Source organism: Camelus ferus, chromosome 10 (genome assembly GCF_009834535.1).
Source record: "Camelus ferus isolate YT-003-E chromosome 10, BCGSAC_Cfer_1.0, whole genome shotgun sequence".
NCBI lineage: Eukaryota > Metazoa > Chordata > Mammalia > Artiodactyla > Camelidae > Camelus > Camelus ferus.
In genome coordinates, this window is record NC_045705.1 from 71,652,729 (window position 1) to 71,673,730 (window position 21,002).

Below are 21,002 nucleotides of genomic sequence, written 5' to 3' on the forward strand. Positions count from 1 at the left end.
GGGGGGAAGGGGTGGGCAGGAACCCCGGGCGGGCGGCTGACTCACGCCGGCCTGTATCCCAGAGGTGTGTGCGGAGACCCACTGTGCAGTGCTGGTGAAGGAGGGCTCAGTGTTTGAGAAGTGCCATGCCACTGTGGACCCCAAGCCCTTCCACAAGGTGGGTAGGCCCGTGGGCAGCAGGGGCGTCACAGGGCTGCACCCTCAGGGGTCTTGGCCGGGCAGGAGGGTGGGTGCCCACAGCCACTGTCTGCCCGCAGAGGTGCGTGTACCAGGCCTGCAACTACGAGGAGACCTTCCCACACATCTGCGCCGCCCTGGGCGACTACGCCCTCGCCTGCGCCTCACGGGGCGTCCTGCTCCAGGGCTGGAGGAGCAGCGTGGACAACTGCAGTGCGTGCGGGCAGGGGGCGTGCGGGCTGGGCAGGTGGGCGGGTGGCTGGGGACCACCTCCTCGAGGGCCTGACTCCGGGTCCCCTGCAGCCACCCCCTGCACGGGCAATCAGACTTTCAGCTACGACAGCCGGGCATGTGACCGCACGTGCCTCTCACTGTCCGACCGCGAGGTCGAGTGCCACCCTAGCGCCGTGCCGGTGGACGGCTGCAACTGCCCCGAGGGCACCTACCTGAACCACAAGACTGAGTGTGTGCGCAAGTCCCAGTGCCCCTGCCTCCTGGACAACTCCAAGTTCATCCTGGCCGACCAGTCCACCATGGTCAATGGCGTCATCTGGTGAGCAAGGGGGTCGGGCGGCCACCCGCCTGCAGCCCAGCCCAGGGCGGCACACTCACACGGCCTCTCTCCCGCAGCCACTGCTCCAACGGGCGCCTGAGCTGCCGGGCCCAGCCTCAGATGCTCTTGGGTGCGTAGCCGGGGCCGAGGCTCGAGGAGCTGGACTGCGGGCACCGGCTCTTCTGCTCCTACCTCACCCCGGGCCCTGTGTCTCTGCAGCAACCTGCTCGGCCCCCAAGACATTCCAGTCCTGCAGCCAGTCCTCCGAGGACAAATTTGGGGCTGCCTGCGCCCCCACCTGTCAGATGTTGGCCACTGGCACCCCCTGTGTAAGGCTGGGCAGAGGGAGGGGATGAGAGCCTTCCCCGGAGGGCGATCCCCACCTCCTGCGGACGCCATGGGGAGACTTGGGTGGGACAGTCCCACGGTGGACACCCCCAGAGCCTCTCCATGACCCACAGAGTGTTTCCACACACCCCGCAGGAAAGGGGGCCATGCCCCATCTCCACCGTCCCACGATGAGTGTGACTGGCAGCCTGGCCACCATGCTGCTCATCTGTGGGGCTCCCCGAGGACTGTGGGCCAGGGGCCCCGGCCAGCTTGGGGAGGGGACAGAGTAGCCCAGCCACGACGCAGAGGCACTGGACCAGTCCCTCAGGGAGGGGCAGCTCTGCTAAGAGAGGCCCAGAGCAGACTGGCTGCAGGGAGCAGGTCTGGCAAGAATGCTGGGGGCGTCTCAGAAGGGCCCAGCTGGGGCAGCAGCCAGCAGGGCCGCCCACCCTCCTCCCTGCAGGTGCCCACCAAGTGTGAGGCCGGCTGTGTCTGTGCCAAGGGGCTCTACGAGAACGCCAGCGGGCAGTGTGTGCCCCCCGAGGATTGCCCGTGCGAGTTTGCAGGCGCCTCCTACCCCCGCGGTGCAGAGCTCCATACCGGCTGTAGGAGCTGGTGAGCCGCCACCCCACCCGCAGACCCTGGTGGCCCAACTATTCTCAAGTCTTAGGGGCGGGGGCGGGCAGGGGCCCCTGCTAACCCACTGTGGTCAGGGCCCCGCAGGGGTGCGTGTGCCGGGGTCCACCCAGAGCCCTGACACAGCCCACCTGTCCCACAGCACCTGCTCCGGGGGGACATGGGCGTGCCAGCAGAGCAGCCACTGCCCGTCCACCTGCACCCTCTACGGGGAGGGCCACGTAGTCACTTTCGATGGGCAGCGTTTCGTGTTCGATGGCAACTGCGAGTACATCCTGGCCACAGTGAGTGCCGGCCTGGGCATGGGGTGTGGGGCGCAGGGCCAATGATTGCCGGCCTGGGCATGGGGTGTGGGGCGTGGGGTGCAGGGCCACAGTGAGTGCCGGCCTGGGCGTGGGGCAGAGGGTCCTCATCCTATTCTATGCCCTGTTCCCACAGGATGGCTGTAGTGCCAACGACTCACAGCCCACCTTCAAGATCCTGACAGAGAACGTCGTGTGTGGGAAGTCAGGCGTCACCTGCTCGCGGGCTGTCACGGTCCTCCTGGGGGTGAGTGTGTGGGGCCTCCCCAACTTCCTGGGGGTCCAGGGCCTGGCCGCTCTGGGCCTTTGCCACCCTCTGCCCAGGCCTTCTAGTCCCCACAGGGGCAGCAGTGTGCCCCGGAGACGGACGGCCACGCAGAGGGGAGGGATTCTGCCACAAGCCCCCTCCCAGCCCTCGGGACAGTTTCCAGGGCGTTCTGAAACCCGCCAAAGGCAGGCTCTAGCGGGAGGCCCCTGGCCCAGAGCGAGCTGAGCCGTGGAGCGCTCAGACGGCAAGGCGGAGCCCAGCGGCATTTAGTGGCCGCCCAGGACCTGGGCGGGCAGCTGGTGATGGCCGCGCCCCACAGGGCCTGTCCATCGTGCTGGCAGACAGGAACTACACGGTCAGCGGGGAGGACCCCGGCGTGCGCTTCCAGGTGAAGGCCGGCTCCTTGTACCTGGTGCTGGATGCCACCGTCGGCACCGCCTACAACCTGACCCTCATCTGGAACAAGCACATGACCCTCTTCATCAAGATCGCACGTGCCTCCCAGGTATTCGCCGCCCCCGCCCCGTGGCCGGGGTTGAGGGCTGAGCCGCCCACTGACAGCCGCCCCCGCAGGACGCCTTATGTGGCCTGTGCGGCAACTACAACGGGAACATGAAGGACGACTTCGAGACCCGAAGCAAGTATGTGGCATCCAGCGAGCTAGAGTTCGTGAACTCCTGGAAGGAGAGCCCGCTGTGCGGGGACGCCACGCGGGCCGTGGACCCCTGCAGCCTCAACACCTTCCGCCGCTCCTGGGCCGAGCGCAAGTGCGCCATCATCAATAGCCAGACCTTCGCCGCCTGCCACAGCCAGGTGAGCCCTGCACACCCGGCCTGGTGTGGGCCTCGCCTCGCGGCAGCGTGGCTCCAGACCCAGCGGTCAGGAGAGCGGCCCCAAGGACCAGGCGCAGACCCCGCCCGGGCCACGAGCGCCCCGCATGCGGGCAGCTGACGCTGAGGGCCGGCTCCCCCAGGTGTACCGCCTGCCCTACTATGAGGCCTGCGTGCGTGACACGTGTGGGTGTGACACCGGCGGAGACTGCGAGTGCCTGTGCGACGCCGTGGCCGCCTACGCCAAGGCCTGCGTGGACAAGGGCGTGTGCGTGGACTGGAGGTCCCCAGACTTCTGCCGTGAGTGTCCCACTCCTGCCCACAGGCCACCCAGGGGCCAGGCGGGTGGCGGGCTGTGCCCCCCAGAGAGACTCCACAGGGGGACCCTGAGCCTTCCGGGCCCATGTGCGGGCTCCCTGGCTGGCCCTGCCAGTTGATGGTGCCCTTCCTCCCAGCTGTCTACTGCGACTTCTACAACACCCACGTGCAGGTGGGCGGCGAGTACCAGTACGTCCATGAGGCTAACTGTACGTGGCACTACCAGCCGTGCCTCTGCCCCACGTGGCCGCAGGGCTTCCCAGGCACCAACATCGAAGGTACTGGTGCAGAGGAGATGGGAAGAGGGAACAGCCTGGAGTCATCAGGACCCCAGCGGGCGGGAGGTGGGGGAAGCTGCATCAGAGGGACGGAGAGGGGAGGGACCAGGCCTGGGGAACGGGGCTTCCGGCTGCGGGCATTGAGGTCCCGCCGTGCTCTGCACCCCCACCCCCAGGCTGCTACAACTGCTCTCAGGACGAGTACTTTGACCAAGATGAAGGAACATGTGTGCCGTGCAGTAAGCTCGGGACTGCCTGACAGCCCCCCAGGGCCCCCCAGCTCTGGCACAGAGCTCCCAGCCCACCAGCACCTCCACTCCCCAGGGCTCTGCCCTGGGTGCTGAGACTCCCAGAGACTAGGGCTACCAGAGACAGGGGAAAGGACTGAGCCCCCTCCCCTTCCCCGCTTCCCAAACATCCACTCCCCCAGCCTCCAGCTTCAGGGCAGACCCGGGCCCTGCCAGCCTGCTGGGGTGTATGCGTGCAGAGCAGGGGTCTCCTTGGAACTCAGCAACAGGTGGCCTGGTGGGCGATGGACACCACCTGCAGCTACCTTCGGGCTACAGCCCTGGCTGGCCCCTCCACTCCCTGGCAGGCCCATCAATGCAGAGGTAGGGCGATGGGGAGGAGGGGAGCAGGGATTAGGGGTCCAGGCACTTCTGCAGTAGCTCCATCTCTCTGGTCCTCTGCCTCTGGGGACACACCTGAAGGCCCTGAAGGGCCCAGGCAGGTGGGGGCAGGGAGCGGGGCAGGGGGCAGGGCACCGCTCCTGACCACCGCTCCTCTTGCAGTGCCGCCGCCTACCACGCCGCTGCCCACAACAGGTGATTGCATACATACTAGGTGCCAAGGTGAAGCAGGCTTTCCCCCCGGGGCTCTTCCCTGTTCTGCTGGACAGCCCCCAGCCAGCCCGGCCTGTGGCCGTCAGCCCAGGGGGAGCAGCAGCCGGGCCAGCGGGTGTGGGGCAGGGCAAGGAGCGTAACTGGGCTGTCCCTGGGGCTGCACCACCTGCGGGAACGGCCACTGCTGACCAGAAAGCCAGACAGGAGGGGCACGGCAGGTCCCACGGTGGCCCTACTGCAGAGCCACTGAGCACGGCAGGACACAGAGGTGACAGCCTGCCCTGCTGGGACTGAAGCTGCCCTCTGAGAGCCACTAGCTCAGTGCCTCCTGCCCAGCCCGTGTGGCCTGGGGGCCCAACAGGCTAGAGAGGGGTTCCTCCCAAAGGCTGTGCTGGGCCAGCCCCTCACCCCACACTAACAGCACAACTACCCGACTCAGGCCTTCCTACCACGGCCACCAGGCCCACCACGACCATGCCCAGCACCACCGGTCTCAACTCCACTAGACCCTCGTCAAGCTCCCCAGACACACCTGAGGCTCCCATCCAGACCTCCAGCCTCCCATCCACACCAATGGCCACAGCCAGAGCCACAGCCCTCTCCTCCATACACACAGGGACAGCCCCCACCACCCGGAAAGGGCCAACACACTCCGTGGGAGGTAAGGCCCCAGGGTAGAGCTGCACCATGGGAGAGGGGCCCTGCAAGAGGGGTCACAGGGGATGTTCCGGACACTGTTTCCTGCAGTGTCGCCCAGAACCACCTCTGCTATCACCACACGGGCCACATCGGCGCCAGCACCGACGGCAACCGCAAGGACAACAGCCACAGGACCCACAGTGACCCAGGCCACAACGCAGCCCACAGCCTCCTCCATCACTGCAGCCACACAGTCCACAGCACGGTCCACAGTGCGCACAACAGCACTGCCAACCCCAGCGATGTCAAGGACCTCCACAGGGCCGCCCTCGAGTAAGCACGTGCCCACTCTGGGTCCCTGCAGGGGGCCATAGCAGAGCAGCCCCGACACCCAGCCTAAGCTGTCTGGGGATGCATGGCAAACACACAGGCTGGGCTCGGCAAAACAGAGGGGGACAGCTCTCCTCCACAAGCACGCTCCTCGCACACACCTCCAGCACCAACACAGCCCGGGTGGTCCACGGGCCCCATGGGGGCAAGGGCTGCCAACAGCATGCTACCCAAGTGCAGGCCCCAGCGCTCAGCCTGGGCCACAAACCTCTGGTCCCCCAGACCCAAGGCAAGAACAGAAGCCCTGTCCCCAGGTCAGTGGCCGGGGTACCATCCAAAGAAGGCTGCACTGAGAATCAGGCTGAGGGGACAACAGCCACCCAGGAATGCAGGAAGGGGCCCCGAAAATCACCACTACCAGCTGACATGCAACAAGGAATGAGGAAGGATGACTGGGGGGTCACGGGGAACGTGAGTCATCAAGAAAACTCTCAGACCCATCCAGGTACGGCCAAAAGCGAAAAGTGAGCAGGACACAACAAAAGTGAGGGTGGCCCACAGAGCACAGCGCACCACAGCGACACAGGTATCTGACCAACACTATTTCTACAGCGTCCTCAACCCACGGATGGACCAGCGAAACGGCAAACACCGGGGACACACGGCACACGGAACGCCCGCAACCAGAAGACAGCACGACAGGCGAAACAACACCGCACACCAACCTGATAACCACATCGACAACACCCAGAGCCGAGACATCCACGGGCCCCAACAAGCAACCCCCATCGCAGGCGCCGACACGCACGCCCACACCCACGCCCACACACGAGGACATGCCCACTACACCACACACGTCCCTCACCACACACTTGACCCACACGGTCCCTGTGCCCACCACCTCCCACACTTCACCTCCACCCACGGAAACATCCTTCCAGACCACCACCATCTTCCCGACTCCGTCAATGCCACTGACCCTTCCCATCCATCTGTCAACGTCTGCCACCTCCCCGGGGACCCCAACCTCTCACCACGCTCCCAGAACCACATACACACACTCTTCGTCCTCCACCACACCGCCCACAGGCACCACACTGACATCTACCCCCCTGAAGACCACGGGAACGGCACCAATACCCACAGCCCCGCCACTCACCACCATCACGACTGGGACCACCCACGGCCCCACCTCACTCAGCACAGCCAAAATCCTCCACTTTCCCTGTATCACACTCGCCTTCCACTCTCCATCCTCCAAACACGTCCACACCATACACCACCAGCTCCCCCTCCACCACCAGCAGTGGCACTGGGACTAGCATGACGGACAGCGTCACCTACCATGGCCTCACCCACGCACACCAGCTCACACACCTCGCTCACCACACACTCCAAGCCCACGGTCCCTGTGCCCACCACCTCCCACACTACACCTCCACCCACGGAAACATCCTTCTTCACCACCACCATCTTCCCGACTCCGTCAATGCCACTGACCCTTCCCATCCATCTCTCAACGTCTGCCACATCTCCGGGGACCCCAACCTCTTACCAAGCTGCCACAAGCAGCGACACCAACTCTATCCTTTTCCACAGTACCGTCAACAGACACCCTACTGACATCGACAAGCCTCCAGATATCGGGCACAGCATCCACACCCACAGCCCCGCCACTCACCACCATCACGACTGAGACGACCCACGGCCACACCTCACTCAGCACAGCCAAAACCTCCACTTCCCCTGTATCACACTCGCCTTCCACTCTCCATCCTCCAAACACATCCACATCTCACACCACCAGCTCCCCCCCCACCACCAGCAGAGGCACTGGGACCCTCGTTACCCTTATCGTCACCACCACGGCCTCGCCCACACCCACCAGCTCCCACACCTCGCTCACAACACACTCCACCCATACGATCCCCGTGCCCACCACCTCCCACACTACACCTCCACCCACGGAAACATCCTTCCGGACCACCACCATCTTCCCGACTCCATCACTGCCACAGACCCTTCCCATCCATCTGTCAACATCAGCCACCTCCCTGGGGTCTCCAACCTCTCACCACGCTCCCAGAACCACATACACACACTCTTCGTCCTCCACCACACCGCCAACAGGCACCACACTGACATCTACTACTGTCAACACCTCGGGAACGGCACCCACACCTACGGCCCCACCACTCACCACCATCACGACTGGGACCACCCACGGCCCCACCTCACTCAGCACAGCCAAAACCTCCACTTCCCCTGTATCACACTCGCCTTCCACTCTCCATCCTCCAAACACGTCCACACCACACACCACCAGCTCCACCTCCACCACCAGCAGAGGCACTGGGACCCCCATGACGCACAGCATCACCACCACGTCCTCACCCACACCCACCACCTCCCACACATCGCTCAACACACACTCCACACCCACGGTCCCTGTACCCACCACCTCCCACACTACACCTCAAGCCACGGAAACATCCTTCCGGACCACCACTGACTTCCACACTCCGTCAATGCCACTGACCCTTCCCATCCATCTGTCAACGTCTGCCACCTCCCCGGGGACAGCAACCTCTCACCAAGCTGCCACAACCAGTGACACCCACTCTACCTCTTCCACTGCACCGTCAACAGACACCCTACTGACATCGACACGCCTCCAGACATCGGGCACAGCACCCACACCCACAGCCCCGCCACTCACCACCATCACGACTGAGACGACCCACGGCCACACCTCACTCAGCACAGCCAAAACCTCCACTTCCCCTGTATCACACTCGCCTTCCACTCTCCATCCTCCAAACACATCCACATCTCACACCACCAGCTCCCCCCTCCACCACCAGCAGAGGCACTGGGACCCCCGTTACCCTTATCGTCACCACCACGGCCTCACCCACACCCACCACCTCCCACACCTCACTCACAACACACTCCACCCCCAAGGTCCCTGTGCCCACCACCTCCCACACTACACCTCCACCCACGGAAACATCCTTCCGGACCACCACTGACTTCCACACTCCGTCAATGCCACTGACCCTTCCCATCCATCTGTCAACATCAGCCACCTCCCTGGGGACTCCAACCTCTCACCACGCTCCCAGAACCACATACACACACTCTTCGTCCTCCACCACACCGCCAACAGGCACCACACTGACATCTACTACTGTCAACACCTCGGGAACGGCACCCCACACCTACGGCCCCCACCACTCACCACCATCACGGCTGGGACCACCCACGGCCCCCCACCTCACTCAGCACAGCCAAAACCTCCACTTCCCCTGTATCACACTCGCCTTCCACTCTCCATCCTCCAAACACGTCCACACCACTCACCACCAGCTCCCCCTCCACCACCAGCAGAGGCACTGGGACCCCCGTTACCCTTATCGTCACCACCACGGCCTCACCCACACCCACCAGCTCCCACACCTCGCTCACAACACACTCCAAGCCCACGGTCCCTGTGCCCACCACCTCCCACACTACACCTCCACCCACGGAAACATCCTTCCGGACCACCACTGACTTCCACACTCCGTCAATGCCACTGACCCTTCCCATCCATCTGTCAACGTCTGCCACCTCCCCGGGGACAGCAACCTCTCACCAAGCTGCCACAACCAGTGACACCCACTCTACCTCTTCCACTGCACCGTCAACAGACACCCTACTGACATCGACACGCCTCCAGACATCGGGCACAGCACCCACACCCACAGCCCCGCCACTCACCACCATCACGACTGAGACGACCCACGGCCACACCTCACTCAGCACAGCCAAAACCTCCACTTCCCCTGTATCACACTCGCCTTCCACTCTCCATCCTCCAAACACGTCCACACTACACACCACCAGCTCCCCCTCCACCACCAGCAGAGGCACCGGGACATCCATGACGCACAGCATCACCACCACGGTCTCACCCACACCCACCAGCTCCCACACCTCGCTCACAACACACTCCACCCGTACGATCCCTGTGCCCACCACCTCCCACACTACACCTCCACCCACGGAAACATCCTTCCGGACCACCACCATCTTCCCGACTCCATCACTGCCACAGACCCTTCCCATCCATCTGTCAACATCAGCCACCTCCCTGGGGACTCCAACCTCTCACCACGCTCCCAGAACCACATACACACACTCTTCGTCCTCCACCACACCGCCAACAGGCACCACACTGACATCTACTACTGTCAACACCTCGGGAACGGCACCCAACCCTACGGCCCCACCACTCACCACCATCACGGCTGGGACCACCCACGGCCCCACCTCACTCAGCACAGCCAAAACCTCCACTTTCCCTGTATCACACTCGCCTTCCACTCTCCATCCTCCAAACACGTCCACACCACTCACCACCAGCTCCCCCTCCACCACCAGCAGAGGCACTGGGACCCCCGTTACCCTTATCGTCACCACCACGGCCTCACCCACACCCACCAGCTCCCACATCTCGCTCACAACACACTCCAAGCCCACGGTCCCTGTGCCCACCACCTCCCACACTACACCTCCACCCACGGAAACATCCTTCCGGACCACCACTGACTTCCACACTCCGTCAATGCCACTGACCCTTCCCATCCATCTGTCAACGTCTGCCACCTCCCCGGGGACAGCAACCTCTCACCAAGCTGCCACAACCAGTGACACCCACTCTACCTCTTCCACTGCACCGTCAACAGACACCCTACTGACATCGACACGCCTCCAGACATCGGGCACAGCACCCACACCCACAGCCCCGCCACTCACCACCATCACGACTGAGACGACCCACGGCCACACCTCACTCAGCACAGCCAAAACCTCCACTTCCCCTGTATCACACTCGCCTTCCACTCTCCATCCTCCAAACACATCCACATCTCACACCACCAGCTCCCCCTCCACCACGAGCAGAGGCACTGGGACCCCCGTTACCCTTATCGTCACCACCACGGCCTCACCCACACCCACCACCTCCCACACCTCACTCACAACACACTCCACCCCCAAGGTCCCTGTGCCCACCACCTCCCACACTACACCTCCACCCACGGAAACATCCTTCCGGACCACCACCATCTTCCCGACTCCATCACTGCCACAGACCCTTCCCATCCATCTGTCAACATCAGCCACCTCCCTGGGGACTCCAACCTCTCACCACGCTCCCAGAACCACATACACACACTCTTCGTCCTCCACCACACCGCCAACAGGCACCACACTGACATCTACTACTGTCAACACCTCGGGAACGGCACCCACACCTACGGCCCCACCACTCACCACCATCACGGCTGGGACCACCCACGGCCCCACCTCACTCAGCACAGCCAAAACCTCCACTTCCCCTGTATCACACTCGCCTTCCACTCTCCATCCTCCAAACACGTCCACACCACTCACCACCAGCTCCCCCTCCACCACCAGCAGAGGCACTGGGACCCCCGTTACCCTTATCGTCACCACCACGGCCTCACCCACACCCACCAGCTCCCAAACCTCGCTCACAACACACTCCAAGCCCACGGTCCCTGTGCCCACCACCTCCCACACTACACCTCCACCCACGGAAACATCCTTCCGGACCACCACTGACTTCCACACTCCGTCAATGCCACTGACCCTTCCCATCCATCTGTCAACGTCTGCCACCTCCCCGGGGACAGCAACCTCTCACCAAGCTGCCACAACCAGTGACACCCACTCTACCTCTTCCACTGCACCGTCAACAGACACCCTACTGACATCGACACGCCTCCAGACATCGGGCACAGCACCCACACCCACAGCCCCGCCACTCACCACCATCACGACTGAGACGACCCCACGGCCACACCTCACTCAGCACAGCCAAAACCTCCACTTCCCCTGTATCACACTCGCCTTCCACTCTCCATCCTCCAAACACGTCCACACTACACACCACCAGCTCCCCCTCCACCACCAGCAGAGGCACCGGGACATCCATGACGCACAGCATCACCACCACGGTCTCACCCACACCCACCAGCTCCCACACCTCGCTCACAACACACTCCACCCCGTACGATCCCTGTGCCCACCACCTCCCACACTACACCTCCACCCACGGAAACATCCTTCCGGACCACCACCATCTTCCCGACTCCATCACTGCCACAGACCCTTCCCATCCATCTGTCAACATCAGCCACCTCCCTGGGGACTCCAACCTCTCACCACGCTCCCAGAACCACATACACCCACTCTTCGTCCTCCACCACACCGCCAACAGGCACCACACTGACATCTACTACTGTCAACACCTCGGGAACGGCACCCACACCTACGGCCCCACCACTCACCACCATCACGGCTGGGACCACCCACGGCCCCACCTCACTCAGCACAGCCAAAACCTCCACTTTCCCTGTATCACACTCGCCTTCCACTCTCCATCCTCCAAACACGTCCACACCACTCACCACCAGCTCCCCCTCCACCACCAGCAGAGGCACTGGGACCCCCGTTACCCTTATCGTCACCACCACGGCCTCACCCACACCCACCAGCTCCCACAATCTCGCTCACAACACACTCCAAGCCCACGGTCCCTGTGCCCACCACCTCCCACACTACACCTCCACCCACGGAAACATCCTTCCGGACCACCACTGACTTCCACACTCCGTCAATGCCACTGACCCTTCCCATCCATCTGTCAACGTCTGCCACCTCCCCGGGGACAGCAACCTCTCACCAAGCTGCCACAACCAGTGACACCCACTCTACCTCTTCCACTGCACCGTCAACAGACACCCTACTGACATCGACACGCCTCCAGACATCGGGCACAGCACCCACACCCACAGCCCCGCCACTCACCACCATCACGACTGAGACGACCCACGGCCACACCTCACTCAGCACAGCCAAAACCTCCACTTCCCCTGTATCACACTCGCCTTCCACTCTCCATCCTCCAAACACATCCACATCTCACACCACCAGCTCCCCCTCCACCACGAGCAGAGGCACTGGGACCCCCGTTACCCTTATCGTCACCACCACGGCCTCACCCACACCCACCACCTCCCACACCTCACTCACAACACACTCCACCCCCAAGGTCCCTGTGCCCACCACCTCCCACACTACACCTCCACCCACGGAAACATCCTTCCGGACCACCACCATCTTCCCGACTCTATCACTGCCACAGACCCTTCCCATCCATCTGTCAACATCAGCCACCTCCCTGGGGACTCCAACCTCTCACCACGCTCCCAGAACCACATACACACACTCTTCGTCCTCCACCACACCGCCAACAGGCACCACACTGACATCTACTACTGTCAACACCTCGGGAACGGCACCCACACCTACGGCCCCACCACTCACCACCATCACGACTGGGACCACCCACGGCCCCACCTCACTCAGCACAGCCAAAACCTCCACTTTCCCTGTATCACACTCGCCTTCCACTCTCCATCCTCCAAACACGTCCACACCATACACCACCAGCTCCCCCTCAACCACCAGCAGAGGCACTGGGACCCCCGTTACCCTTATCGTCACCACCACGGCCTCACCCACACCCACCAGCTCCCACATCTCGCTCACAACACACTCCAAGCCCACGGTCCCTGTGCCCACCACCTCCCACACTACACCTCCACCCACGGAAACATCCTTCCGGACCACCACTGACTTCCACACTCCGTCAATGCCACTGACCCTTCCCATCCATCTGTCAACATCAGCCACCTCCCTGGGGACTCCAACCTCTCACCACGCTCCCAGAACCACATACACCCACTCTTCGTCCTCCACCACACCGCCAACAGGCACCACACTGACATCTACTACTGTCAACACCTCGGGAACGGCACCCACACCTACGGCCCCCACCACTCACCACCATCACGGCTGGGACCACCCACGGCCCCCCACCTCACTCAGCACAGCCAAAACCTCCACTTCCCCTGTATCACACTCGCCTTCCACTCTCCGTCCTCCAAACACATCCACATCTCACACCACCAGCTCCCCCTCCACCACCAGCAGAGGCACTGGGACCCCCGTTACCCTTATCGTCACCACCACGGCCTCACCCACACCCACCAGCTCCCCACACCTCGCTCACAACACACTCCAAGCCCACGGTCCCTGTGCCCACCACCTCCCACACTACACCTCCACCCACGGAAACATCCTTCCGGACCACCACTGACTTCCACACTCCGTCAATGCCACTGACCCTTCCCATCCATCTGTCAACGTCTGCCACCTCCCCGGGGACAGCAACCTCTCACCAAGCTGCCACAACCAGTGACACCCACTCTACCTCTTCCACTGCACCGTCAACAGACACCCTACTGACATCGACACGCCTCCAGACATCGGGCACAGCACCCACACCCACAGCCCCGCCACTCACCACCATCACGACTGAGACGACCCACGGCCACACCTCACTCAGCACAGCCAAAACCTCCACTTCCCCTGTATCACACTCGCCTTCCACTCTCCATCCTCCAAACACGTCCACACTACACACCACCAGCTCCCCCTCCACCACCAGCAGAGGCACCGGGACATCCATGACGCACAGCATCACCACCACGGTCTCACCCACACCCACCAGCTCCCACACCTCGCTCACAACACACTCCACCCGTACGATCCCTGTGCCCACCACCTCCCACACTACACCTCCACCCACGGAAACATCCTTCCGGACCACCACCATCTTCCCGACTCCATCACTGCCACAGACCCTTCCCATCCATCTGTCAACATCAGCCACCTCCCTGGGGTCTCCAACCTCTCACCACGCTCCCAGAACCACATACACCCACTCTTCGTCCTCCACCACACCGCCAACAGGCACCACACTGACATCTACTACTGTCAACACCTCGGGAACGGCACCCACACCTACGGCCCCACCACTCACCACCATCACGACTGGGACCACCCACGGCCCCACCTCACTCAGCACAGCCAAAACCTCCACTTCCCCTGTATCACACTCGCCTTCCACTCTCCATCCTCCAAACACGTCCACACCACTCACCACCAGCTCCCCCTCCACCACCAGCAGAGGCACTGGGACCCCCGTTACCCTTATCGTCACCACCACGGCCTCAGCCACACCCACCAGCTCCCACACCTCACTCACAACACACTCCACCCCCAAGGTCCCTGTGCCCACCACCTCCCACACTACACCTCCACCCACGGAAACTTCTTTCCGGACCACCACCATCTTCCCGACTCCGTCACTGCCACTGACCCTTCCCATCCATCTGTCAACGTCTGCCACCTCCCCGGGGACCCCAACCTCTCACCAAGCTCCCAGAACCACATACACCCACTCTTCGTCCTCCACCACACCGCCAACAGGCACCACACTGACATCTACTACTGTCAACACCTCGGGAACGGCACCCACACCTACGGCCCCACCACTCACCACCATCACGACTGGGACCACCCACGGCCCCAGCTCACTCAGCACAGCCAAAACCTCCACTTTCCCCTGTATCACACTCGCCTTCCACTCTCCATCCTCCAAACACGTCCACACCACACACCACCAGCTCCCCCTCCACCACCAGCAGAGGCACTGGGACCCCCCGTTACCCTTATCGTCACCACCACGACCTCACCCACACCCACCACCTCCCACACCTCGCTCACAACACTCTCCACCCCCACGGTCCCTGTGCCCACCACCTCCCACACTACACCTCCACCCACAGAAACATCTTTCCGGACCACCCCAATCTTCCTGACTCGGTCCCTGCCACTGACCCATCCCATCCTTGTGTCAATGTCTGCCACCTCCCTGGGGACGCCAATGTCTCACCATGCTCCCAGAACCACTGATGCCCACTCTTCATCCTCCATCACACCGCCACCAGGCACCACACTGACATCTACTACCCTGAATACCTCGGGCTCGGCACCCACACCCACGGCCCCACCGCTCACCACCATCACGTCTGGGACCACCCACGGCCCCAGCACTCTCAGCACAGCCAAAACCTCCACTTCCCCTGTATCACACTCGCCTTCCACTCTCCATCCTCCAAACACATCCACACCACACACCACCATCTCCCCCTCCACCACCAGCAGAGGCACTGGACCCCCATGATGCACAGTGTCACCACCACGGCCGCAGCGACGCCCACCAGCTCACACACCTCACTCACCACACACTCCACCCCCACGGTCCCTGTGCCCACCACCTCCCACACTTCACCTCCACCCATGAAAACATCCTTCCAGACCACCACCATCTTCCCGAGTCCGTCACTGCCAGTGACCCATCCCATCCGTGTGTCAACGTTTGCCCCCTCCTCGGGGACCCCCAACGTCTCACCATGCTCCCAGAACCACTGATGGCCACTCATCGTCCTCCACCACACCGCCAACAGGCACCACACTGACATCTACTACCCCGAAGACCTCGGGCACGGCACCCACACCCACGGCCCCGCCACTCACCACCATCATAACTGAGACCACCCACGGCCACACCTCACTCAGTACAGCCAAAACCTCCACTTCCCCTGTATCACACTCGCCTTCCACTCTCCATCCTCCAAATACATCCACACCACACACCACCAGCTCCCCCTCCACCACCAGCAGAGGCACCGGGACACCCATGACGCACAGCATCACCACCACGGTCTCACCCACACCCACCAGCTCCCACACCTCGCTCACAACACACTCCACCCGTACGATCCCTGTGCCCACCACCTCCCACACTACACCTCCACCCACGGAAACATCCTTCCGGACCACCACCATCTTCCCGACTCCATCACTGCCACAGACCCTTCCCATCCATCTGTCAACATCAGCCACCTCCCTGGGGTCTCCAACCTCTCACCACGCTCCCAGAACCACATACACCCACTCTTCGTCCTCCACCACACCGCCAACAGGCACCACACTGACATCTACTACTGTCAACACCTCGGGAACGGCACCCACACCTACGGCCCCACCACTCACCACCATCACGACTGGGACCACCCACGGCCCCACCTCACTCAGCACAGCCAAAACCTCCACTTCCCCTGTATCACACTCGCCTTCCACTCTCCATCCTCCAAACACGTCCACACCATACACCACCAGCTCCCCCTCCACCACCAGCAGAGGCACTGGGACCCCCGTTACCCTTATCGTCACCACCACGGCCTCACCCACACCCACCACCTCCCACACCTCACTCACAACACACTCCACCCCCAAGGTCCCTGTGCCCACCACCTCCCACACTACACCTCCACCCACGGAAACTTCTTTCCGGACCACCACCATCTTCCCGACTCCGTCACTGCCACTGACCCTTCCCATCCATCTGTCAACGTCTGCCACCTCCCCGGGGACCCCAACCTCTCACCAAGCTCCCAGAACCACATACACCCACTCTTCGTCCTCCACCACACCGCCAACAGGCACCACACTGACATCTACTACTGTCAACACCTCGGGAACGGCACCCACACCTACGGCCCCACCACTCACCACCATCACGACTGGGACCACCCACGGCCCCACCTCACTCAGCACAGCCAAAACCTCCACTTTCCCTGTATCACACTCGCCTTCCACTCTCCATCCTCCAAACACGTCCACACCACACACCACCAGCTCCCCCTCCACCACCAGCAGAGGCACTGGGACCCCCGTTACCCTTATCGTCACCACCACGACCTCACCCACACCCACCACCTCCCACACCTCGCTCACAACACTCTCCACCCCCACGGTCCCTGTGCCCACCACCTCCCACACTACACCTCCACCCACAGAAACATCTTTCCGGACCACCCCAATCTTCCTGACTCGGTCCCTGCCACTGACCCATCCCATCCTTGTGTCAATGTCTGCCACCTCCCTGGGGACGCCAATGTCTCACCATGCTCCCAGAACCACTGATGCCCACTCTTCATCCTCCATCACACCGCCACCAGGCACCACACTGACATCTACTACCCTGAATACCTCGGGCTCGGCACCCACACCCACGGCCCCACCGCTCACCACCATCACGTCTGGGACCACCCACGGCCCCAGCACTCTCAGCACAGCCAAAACCTCCACTTCCCCTGTATCACACTCGCCTTCCACTCTCCATCCTCCAAACACATCCACACCACACACCACCATCTCCCCCTCCACCACCAGCAGAGGCACTGGGACCCCCATGATGCACAGTGTCACCACCACGGCCGCAGCGACGCCCACCAGCTCACACACCTCACTCACCACACACTCCACCCCCACGGTCCCTGTGCCCACCACCTCCCACACTTCACCTCCACCCATGAAAACATCCTTCCAGACCACCACCATCTTCCCGAGTCCGTCACTGCCAGTGACCCATCCCATCCGTGTGTCAACGTTTGCCCCCTCCTCGGGGACCCCAACGTCTCACCATGCTCCCAGAACCACTGATGGCCACTCATCGTCCTCCACCACACCGCCAACAGGCACCACACTGACATCTACTACCCCGAAGACCTCGGGCACGGCACCCACACCCACGGCCCCGCCACTCACCACCATCATAACTGAGACCACCCACGGCCACACCTCACTCAGTACAGCCAAAACCTCCACTTCCCCTGTATCACACTCGCCTTCCACTCTCCATCCTCCAAATACATCCACACCCACACACCACCAGCTCCCCCCTCCACCACCAGCAGAGGCACCGGGACACCCATGACGCACAGCATCACCACCACGGTCTCACCCACACCCACCAGCTCCCACACCTCGCTCACAACACACTCCACCCGTACGATCCCTGTGCCCACCACCTCCCACACTACACCTCCACCCACGGAAACATCCTTCCGGACCACCACCATCTTCCCGACTCCATCACTGCCACAGACCCTTCCCATCCATCTGTCAACATCAGCCACCTCCCTGGGGTCTCCAACCTCTCACCACGCTCCCAGAACCACATACACCCACTCATCGTCCTCCACCACACCGCCAACAGGCACCACACTGACATCTACTACCCCGAAGACCTCGGGCACGGCACCCACACCCACGGCCCCGCCACTCACCACCATCATAACTGAGACCACCCACGGCCACACCTCACTCAGTACAGCCAAAACCTCCACTTCCCCTGTATCACACTCGCCTTCCACTCTCCATCCTCCAAATACATCCACACCACACACCACCATCTCCACCTCCACCACCAGCAGAGGTACTGGTACCCCCATGATGCACAGTGTCACCACTACGGCCGCAGCGACGCCCACCAGCTCACACACCTCGTTCACCACACACTCCACCCCCACGGTCCCTGTGCCCACCACCTCCCACACTACACCTCCAGCCACGGAAACATCCTTCCGGACCACCACCACCTTCCCGACTCCGTCACTGCCACTGACTCTTCCCATTCACGTGTCAACATCTGCCACCTCCCCAGGAACACCAAGCACTCACCGAGTTAATTCCACCACACCACTAAGTCATTCTTCTCCCTCTCCTCTCAGCTCTAGCTTGAACCCTGCCTTATCTTCTCCAACGTCCCCGAAGTCAAGCCCTACCTCTTGGTCCACGTCTGCAACTGTGTTTAATTCTCCACGTTCCTCATCTTCCTCATCTAACACCTCCCCTCACCTCTTCCCGTACACTCCTTCCTCTTTCACTCCTCACGTTTCATCAGACACGTCTCCTTCCTTCATATCATCTTTGCCTCCATCTTCCGCAGGCTCCCCCACAAGTACTTCCGGTCCCCACAGTGCCTCTTCCCCTGGACCCCAGAGCACATCAAGCACAGCCTCTCAGTCCAGTGTCTCCTTTTCCCCTTACACCTCCACTCGTGTCCCGTCCTCTCCCTTCACTTCCACTTCTCCCCTGCGCAGCACAACCCTTCCCTCAGCCTCACCCACCCTGTCCCTTGTCCCCAATTCCACCACCATAGTCTTTCTGTCCACCGCTCAGACCACGGCCAGCACCCCTGCCTCCCCGACTGCGTCCTCTCAGTCCACTACATCACAATTCACCTCTCTTACCACTGATGCCCCTATACATGGCCTCGTGTCTTCCACGCTGGGGGTGACAGCTGTACCAAGTTCCCCAGCCACCAACCTCACCACCAGACCACCCAGCACTACTGGGCTGCTGACCACTCTATTCCTGACCAGCTCCATCACTGAGCCTGGAAGCTCCTACTTCCCCACTGCCACGTCCTTTCCCACTGAGAGCCACCCTGCCTCCTCTCTCATCACGTCTCTACCCAGCTCCCTTGGTAAGTCGTGTCTCTGCCGCCACCTCGTGACCTCGAGTGTGTGCTTCCTCTCGTCCTTTCTCTCCGCTCTCGCTGACAGTTAGGTCAGGAATGCAGGTCCAGTGCAGTTCCTGCCTCTTCCTGTCCCCTCAAGCTTTCTGGTGAGAAACGGCTATAGCCTCTGCTCCACCTGCTGTCCCCCATCGCACTCCACCAGCTGCCGACAGAAGCTGGCCCAGCCTCTCCAGCAGGCACGGACCCTTATTCCCCCTAAAGTCTTCACTTCCCCTGCCTGGGGATGGCCGTGCAGTGCAGAGCACTGAGACAGCTTGGGGTCACTCGCAGCAGTGGGTGCCCACCCTGACTTCTACGTGGTCCCAATGTGCTCTTGGGGTCACTCTAGGTCGCTGAGGTCCAGGGCCTCAGCTGTGTCCCGGGGTGCATGGGACGGACAGGGCCCAGCAGCAGCACAACCACGCCTCCTCCACCCACCCCCGGCCGTCCTGTGTGCTGCCCCCACAGCCCTGGGGCCCCCTCAGGCTTTCTGGACCAGGTTCTAGCTACTTTCTCCCCACTGCTCTGGGCATTTCTCCAGACTGGCCAAAATGGGTGCCTGGCTTTCCACGGGTGGCCCCCCCTCCCGCCTCTGGGCCTGTACATCTGTCCCGTACCTGGCTCGTGTGTGCTCTCCGACAGTCCCCGCTGCGGCACTGGCCTCCCTCTGAGGGGAGCTCAGCAGCAGCCTCCCAGGACTACCCTCCCCTGTGCTTCTGCCACCGCAACCCTCCCTCAGGTTGCTGAAAGGAGGGGCATGCCTCACTCCGGACGATGCCGGGGTTCCCACTGGGACCAGTGGCCAGGGCTCCACGCTCCAGCACCTGCCCGGGTCTCCATGCTACCGCCTCCTCCTCCTCCCCTCTGCCTTCCTGCCCCCAGGCCTGCTGGGCATACTTGGTTCTCGAGGGACACCCCTCCCCTGTCTTCCGAGTGTCCCCTCCATGGCACCCATCCCCCAGTAGGATGATCTGCCACCGTAGGACAGTGTTGAAAAGAAACACATTCTCTCATGGGACCAGGGCTGGGTGCGGGTGGCCCACAAGGAGGGACCCAGGAAGTGAGATGAGGGAGCAGGAGGGGAGAGCAGGAGAGAGGAGAGCTGGAGGCAACACCACCTGCAGGCAAGCACCCAGAGCCCCGCCCCTG

The 21,002-nt window shown here is 62.4% G+C and overlaps 2 protein-coding genes across 2 annotated transcripts in view; both read left to right on the forward strand.

The window, feature by feature from the left end:
• Positions 1-21,002, forward strand: part of MUC6 (mucin 6, oligomeric mucus/gel-forming) — a 29,911-nt gene that overhangs the window by 7,015 nt on the left and 1,894 nt on the right. The window contains 22 exon segments of the mRNA XM_032490528.1: positions 63-157; positions 258-390; positions 481-730; positions 808-860; positions 950-1,059; positions 1,524-1,675; positions 1,839-1,980; positions 2,135-2,245; positions 2,586-2,771; positions 2,840-3,079; positions 3,240-3,396; positions 3,552-3,692; positions 3,869-3,931; positions 4,484-4,516; positions 4,974-5,195; positions 5,282-5,506; positions 6,116-6,824; positions 8,891-11,582; positions 14,088-15,007; positions 15,389-15,569; positions 16,166-17,085; positions 18,244-19,820. Coding sequence (XP_032346419.1) covers positions 63-157; positions 258-390; positions 481-730; positions 808-860; positions 950-1,059; positions 1,524-1,675; positions 1,839-1,980; positions 2,135-2,245; positions 2,586-2,771; positions 2,840-3,079; positions 3,240-3,396; positions 3,552-3,692; positions 3,869-3,931; positions 4,484-4,516; positions 4,974-5,195; positions 5,282-5,506; positions 6,116-6,824; positions 8,891-11,582; positions 14,088-15,007; positions 15,389-15,569; positions 16,166-17,085; positions 18,244-19,820 — 9,312 coding nt within the window.
• Positions 15,667-18,291, forward strand: LOC116666565 (mucin-6-like). Its single transcript, XM_032490273.1, has one exon. It carries the CDS (start codon positions 16,185-16,187, stop codon positions 18,264-18,266), a length of 2,082 nt encoding a protein of 693 aa, XP_032346164.1. The 5' UTR covers positions 15,667-16,184; the 3' UTR covers positions 18,267-18,291.